Consider the following 6,680-nt stretch of genomic DNA (forward strand, 5'->3'; position numbering starts at 1 on the left):
AATACTTAAATAAATATAAATGAGTTTAAAGAGTTTTTTGACTTTTTCTTTTTTTTCTTTAGATATTAAGAAACAAGAAATACGATGATAATCAAATGAATAATTATATCATTCATTCGCTCAGTCGCCGAGTGTCATAAAGACTATTATCTTCGGATTGTTGATGAATCGATAAACACCTTGAGTGCAATTAAGTTGGCAAATGCCGACGGCCGCTCCATAAATGTTTTGCTGCCAAAGCCAACTAAGCTGATGTCGAAAAAGCCACAATTAACCAACAGAGTTTAGGGAAACACCCCACTCATTGTTCGCTCCTCCAACTGGCAATCAATTTCTCGCGCTGTAAATTAACCATCTGACTGGCAACTGGGGCTTGAGACCGGGGACCTGGGACATGCAGCGGTGGGGACGGGGGGCCTGGGACAATGGCAGCTGCTAACTGCCCGCGAGACTGGCGGCTTAAGCGCCCCGCTCAACTCCCTCGACTCCCAATCAGCGCACATTAATATACACGAAAACCATAAACAATGCAGCAGGCGAGGCGAAAGAGAGAGAGAGAGAGAGAGAGGGAGAGAGGGAGATAGAGGTGGGTTAGCCAGGAGATGGTGTGAGAGGCGTTACAGCAGCAATCACACACACACACACAGACAGAGATACTCACAAACAACAGAGCAAATGCTGCTGTTGCCGCCAAAGAAGTCAGCTCTCTCCCTCTGCCGCCCACTATGGCATCTCTTTCGCTCGCTGGCTGAACCCAACTGACAATATTTATTGCAAATGCAGCAATAAATTTCAAAACACCATTCGCTAAGCACCACATGGGGTCTCGAAAATTGAAGATAAATTTTAAGGCGGCAATTTATGATTTGTGAGCATAAGCGTGAGTCTCGTTTCAGCCTCCGACAGCCGCCGCCGCCGCAGCCACAGCCACAGCCTCGACCCCGTTCGCCAGATACCTGATCGGAGCAAGGGGAGCCTGTGTAGAGAGTCTGTGTCTGTATTTACTGCGGACTGCGGACTCTTGGCTCTTGGCTGCACAGGGCAGACAATCAGTAGAGCCGCTGTTGACAAGTGTGGAGTGTTTGCCGCCGCACTCTTGCGCTCACGACTGGGCACAGTTCTTCCTTCTCTTCGGGCTGCCCGTTTTTCAATTGTGTTTACCGCGATTTTGCTGCCCGCTGCGCCTTTGACAGCCGCAGCGCAAGCTGAGCTGAACGGAACTGAACGAAATACCCTTGCCCAGCCTCAGTCAGTCTTCCTCCCCCTCTCTACCCATCTGACTCTCCCTCTCTAGTCCAGCTGAGCAATGAAATTGAAGACGGCAATTGCTGAATCTGAAACGAAGTTTTACGTTAGACAAATTACCTAAGCTACAATTTTCCAATTTCAAATATATTTCATGATTGCATAAAATTGCTAATTAAGCTGGGGATAATTATGATGAAGTATGGTAGGTATAGGTTCTTTGAATAAGAATATTTCTGATGTATGCTGCTGATGCATAGGTAGAATCTGAATAGAAATGGCATTATCTTTGTTTACACGGCTATAATTTAGTTCTTCAAAGTTTAATTTGACAAAGTACAGAATGGTGTAGGATGAGAAATTAATAAATGGAGACTTTATTCATAAAGGAATTGATTGAATTTGTTATAGTGGTAATGGTTTATTGTTACATGTTATATGTTTCATAGAAAACTCTTTACATTTGAGTTTAAGCTCTCGGGATATTTCTAAAACAAGTAATACTAGTCTAGCTGAAACTACTTACCCGAGTACATATTCCAAAATTGCAAATCTCTAGCTCTATTGGCTTAACAGATCGCTGAATTTATACGTACACATGCAGATCATCTCAGATTGTCGTCCTGATCAGATATATATTTATTTAAAGGGGTCATCTTCTGACTGTTTAAAGAAAATATTACAAAAATGGGTTTAGACAAATACTATATAATAATTTTTTGGTCTACATTGATTTTGTTCACAAATGATATAGGGTCTCTAGTCTTTGACTTATTCATATTATAAAATACTATGAAGTTTATAAGATTATCTTCCAGAAAAAATTATAGTACTATGTATAAACTATACTTAGTTACAAATTTACATCAACTTCTCCTCGGCTTGAGCTTTTAATATTTAACTAAAATATTTTATCTAGGAATAATGGTTTAAGAACATTGATCTCATTAGCCATTAAAGCGAGTATTACGCAAACTCTAATACCCCACATCAGCAAATCTATTACATTTTCCAGAATGCTTGGCCAACAGTCTTACGATTTTCATTTAATTGAAATTCTATAAAATAAAAGATTTTGTTATTTTAGTAATGCTTGAAATATGAATTGCTTCAGAGTGGGAGAATAGCCACAATAAATAAACGAGAGCGAGGGAGGGGCGAGATAACTCAGTTAGCTAACAACACGAACTGAATGCTGCTCGGGGGAAGTGCATAATTGAAGCGAGTCGATGGTGCCGCGGTCTCTGCTTACAACAACGTGTTGCAATTATTCACCGAACGAGATTCCAAGGAACCTGAAGAGAGGCAGCAGCAGCAGCAGCAGCTGGAAATCTTCTCGCCATGCAAACAATCTGCTCGGAGTCTGGAGTCTCAACAGCAGCGCAAAATGGGAAAAAGGGTTTATGAATGCGCACATGAAAAATGAAACATCGTTAAGAGCAATTCATAATGAAATACGGGCCAGTCAAAGCTGTGTTTGTGTGTGGATGAGAGCGAACAGACTCCGATTAGGTCTTGGACTTGTGCACCCAGGCGGTCGGCTGAATATACTTGTATGTATATATATATTTCTGCTTTGCTTCTCAAATTATGACTACAAGCAGGATATTGGGTTAAAGTTGTTTTTGTTTGGCCATAAAGTTTGATGCCGCCTCAGCTGATTTCTGGCCTCGACCACAGCTGGCGGCAGCCCGGTTAAATAAAGCTGTTCGAGGCAACGGCATTTCAATCAGCACTGAGCACAGAGCACAGAGCAGGGACCCCAAGACCCAAATAGCCTTGCCTACCTTATCAATAATATTTCTTCATACGAGCATCCCAAAGCGAGCCAGTCCAGCCAGCCCGGTCCGGCGATAGGCCATAAATACGAGTCCAGGCGAGAGTCGAGTCGGGCTAGGGAAATTTATAGAGTCTGTTGCTCGGGCTGTCAGGTGAAATAAATAATAAATTCGTTATATTGGCCGACAGCAGCGGCTTTCAACAGTCCACAACAACGGCAAGAGCAATAGCCAGAGCCAGAGCCAGAGTCAGAGCCAGATCCACGGCCAGAGGTCCACAGTCGACTGCAACAAAGGGGCGTATGATGAAGGCACGCCCACGATGTAGTCATTCCTGGGCTGTGCTGCACGTTGCCCCACGGCCAGCAAATTTGAATTCAATGAGAGATGAAATCATTAAGTTCGGGGCGAATTGAAGGCTTGAAGCTTTGACCAAAATATTGCGCAGTCGTGCAAGGGGCCGACTGTAGGGCTTTGGAGGCGGTGTTACGACATTAGAATTGCTGTCAGCCAAGCGGGCTGTAGGGGCTTTGCAATTAAGAGTGGGCCACACACACACACGCACACAAACAACATGAAATAAAATCATTTAAAGCAGTAAAATTTCGACTTAATAAGCTAGCGACTAAGTGGGCCTAGTGGGGGTAGTGCTGCAAAACGGTGGCTACCGAGCACCGTAATCAACTAACCATATTGCATGGCATTGCAGGCACGTTATGGCCGGGCTAATAAATTTCAGCAGCAGCGGCGCAAATTTGCCCCGTCGAGCCTGGTTGGACAACAAAAGCGCACATAAATCAACGATCAAGACAATTGCCCTGTAATAATTTGAACTTCTTAAGGCTGTAAGCCGGCCCACACTTCTGCGAGATCAACACCGATCTGGCGGCACATAAAAATAACAGCTTATCGGCTAAAAGAATCGTGTCGTGGCACGCCTACCGACTGCAAAGAGGCATTAAAATATGAAACAACAATTGCACAACAGCCCAGCACAGCGATCCGCAGCCCAGGCGAGGGCGGGCACTACCCCCAGGTGAAATCAACAGCAGCAGCAGCCGCATCAGCAGCAGCGGCAGTCGGTCGAAACTTTTGGGCCTGGCCAGGCCGAGTGCCGTGTGGTAGGCAGCGGCACGTTTTCTTGGCGACGGCTTAGTGAAATTCCTTAGCCCCCCTCGACCCACTGCCCAGAGACAGGCGGCATCCACGGCTTAGCGAAAGATATATAGGTGTATCTGCAAAGCGCCGACTAAAATCGCCATTGTTCGCGCTATCCATGGCAGTCAGTGGGCTACAGCTTACTCGACAATTCGCGCTGCTGCGATATCTCAATTTGGGAACTCATAAAGGCAACAGGGATAACAGCGCGAACTGTCCAGGTCGATCGCTGGATACCCTGTCGATGGTGGGCAGATAAATTATATTTAATAACTGTAGCAGCTGTGGCTCTGGTGTCGGTAGAGCTGTCAGAATGGATGCCATGAATAAATGAAAGATGATGTAAACTGCAGAAGATCTCATCAGTATAAGCTTTTCGTGCCCACAAAACTCTCCTTCAGTTGTCCTCTTGATATAAGCTCTTAATATATATGGGGAATTAGATAGGCAAACTTTGTTGTACACATTTTAGATCTAAGTCTCAGATCTTTGGTGTTCATTAAAAGAACTTCGATCGTTTGAATCTACAAACTGTTGAGCCTTCGACCTGCAGGATCTGTGACCTGCTAAGTCTTTGACGCAATCAGAAGACTATTTTAATAATCTTTTCTGCACATTGGCCCATTCATTCTAGTACAATACTAGACTCTAGAAGGTTTTAAGCATGACGTTTTCTTAAAAGATCAGACATTATATGCTGGACTTGCACGACTTCCGATCTCTTGATACTCCCAACACTTTGCCATCTTTGCCCAGCAACAGCTCCGACAAAGTAATTTAAGATAATATAAATAAAATGTATTGCCATGTATTTCCAAAATAAATCAGAATATTCAACCAGAGCCTCAGATTTGAATGAAATCAGCCTGCGATTTAGTAAGCCGAGTGCTTTGCATCAGGCAAACACGTTTCTATATGCCAATCACATCACAATTTGCTTACACAAACAGTGCCTATAGCACACATCCTTAAATGTTTATCTAAAATACCGGTGTAAAATAAATGCAACTGGCAGGATGGCCAGCAAGCAGCCAACCTCGCAGCAGCTTGCCTATCTGGACGAGCTGAAGCAGCGTCTGCAGAACCTTCGGAAGCGGCAGAAGTCCTTTATGAATGAGACCGCACAGATTCTGCGCACCATCAACAATGATCCGGCAACTCCACAGTCGAAAACGGCATCGACCATCTCATTTCCGGTAGCACCGAAGGCTGAGACTCAGGACTGTGGTGGCAAGATCAAGGAGCTGATCAAACGCTTCGAGGATCTGCGCCAAACATCGAGACAGTTCAGCGACCAGACGTTGCCCGACGAGCTGGTGGGCGTGGATGTCCGCAAGCTACTCAAGGGATATGAGAAGCTCATAATGGAGGGTAACATTCTGCAAAATTCCTGGCTCCTGTTGAGGAAAACTACCGAAAGTTGTGCGCGTCAGGCCAACAGCGATGAGCCAAACTTGAAGACTACGAGCTCAAAATCCTCTTCTTTCGCAGAGCACACGTCCGACTGCCCAGAGAACGATCTACCCAGTGCTCCAATAGGTCCATCCCGAACCCAACAAGAGCCTACCATAGAGAAGGCATTCAGCGACCAGGCCGACTGGGCGAAATGGAGCGATGGTTAGTTAAGCGATTGCCTCTCTACCTCTTTCTATTCTCTAAATCCATGAATTTACAGGTAAACCCAACCGTCAACGTTTCGGGGCTATACTTCATTTGTTACTTCGCATTTTCAACAGGGGCTGCACGATGAAGTCTCGTCGAGCGCGATGAAAAGCAAAGAATGCGAGAAATATGAGAGATAAGTGAGAGGAAGGTCATAGCAAATTCTCCGTCAACGTCAAGTACATCATGCAATTAATAGATATATGTTTTTAATACAATAATACTAGATGCAGTCAAACAGAAACTGAATTGATTAAAACCAAACTCCCGGCCAGAGCATAAATCAATAGCCGCACCACACACACGTCCACTTGTCAATATTTTGCCTAATTAATGTGGGTTGGGCGCGAATCGCATCAATTTCGGGTGTCAAGTGCATTGAGTGAGAGACAGACTGAGAGAGAGAGGCAGAGCGAGAGGTTAGGGTGCGGGGTGTAGGACCACCATCAGACGCTAATGTAGCTGTCGCTACACGAGAGGACCGAGCGATGGGACGACGTATGGCAGCAACTGCTGTGCTGACAGCGCATTTGGGTTGCTCGTGGAATACCGAAAATAAATCTTGGCATGTCGTGACAGCGAGAGCAGGGAACGCTCAACGTTGACTAAAAACTCTGTTGAGCATGTGGGGCAAGTGGGCGGTCGGGGGTAGAGCCAAATACATTGCCCCACACGCAAAGCGAGAAGTAAACATTTAAATTTAAATTAAGTGGCTTGTTTGGCGTCATCGAATGCAGCAGCTAATGAGACCCACGGCCATGGCGAGAGGCGACTGCATCCAAAGACGCGGAGGAGCCAGCGCCGTGAGTGCCGGCAGTCAGCATGCGAGCAGCTCAG

At 45.3% G+C, this 6,680-nt stretch overlaps 1 protein-coding gene across 2 annotated transcripts; it reads left to right on the forward strand.

The window, feature by feature from the left end:
* Nucleotides 1-5,071: 5,071 nt before the first annotated feature.
* On the forward strand, nucleotides 5,072-6,161 carry LOC115564376 (uncharacterized). Of its 2 annotated transcripts, none has more exons than XR_003980606.2 (2): nucleotides 5,072-5,856; nucleotides 5,918-6,161. XR_003980606.2 is itself a non-coding variant. In XM_030388614.2 (2 exons), the coding sequence occupies exons 1-2, from the start codon at nucleotides 5,198-5,200 to the stop codon at nucleotides 5,949-5,951; spliced, it is 696 nt and encodes a 231-aa protein (XP_030244474.1). In that variant the 5' UTR covers nucleotides 5,075-5,197; the 3' UTR covers nucleotides 5,952-6,161. The 2 variants fall into 2 exon arrangements, 1 of the variants encoding a protein (XP_030244474.1); XM_030388614.2 differs by having other exon boundaries at nucleotides 5,075-5,798; nucleotides 5,857-6,161.
* Nucleotides 6,162-6,680: the final 519 nt, after the last annotated feature.

This window comes from Drosophila navojoa, chromosome 3, assembly GCF_054131105.1.
Source record: "Drosophila navojoa isolate 15081-1374.11 chromosome 3, UAZ_NAV_1.0, whole genome shotgun sequence".
Lineage (NCBI taxonomy): Eukaryota > Metazoa > Arthropoda > Insecta > Diptera > Drosophilidae > Drosophila > Drosophila navojoa.

Coding starts and splice junctions, on each gene's coding strand:
- LOC115564376 (XM_030388614.2), top strand. CDS start 5,198: ATGGCCAGCAAGCAGCCAACCTCGCAGCAGCTTGCCTATCTGGACGAG. Junction 5,799..5,856: donor CTGGGCGAAATGGAGCGATG/GTTAGTTAAGCG, acceptor ATGAATTTACAG/GTAAACCCAACCGTCAACGT.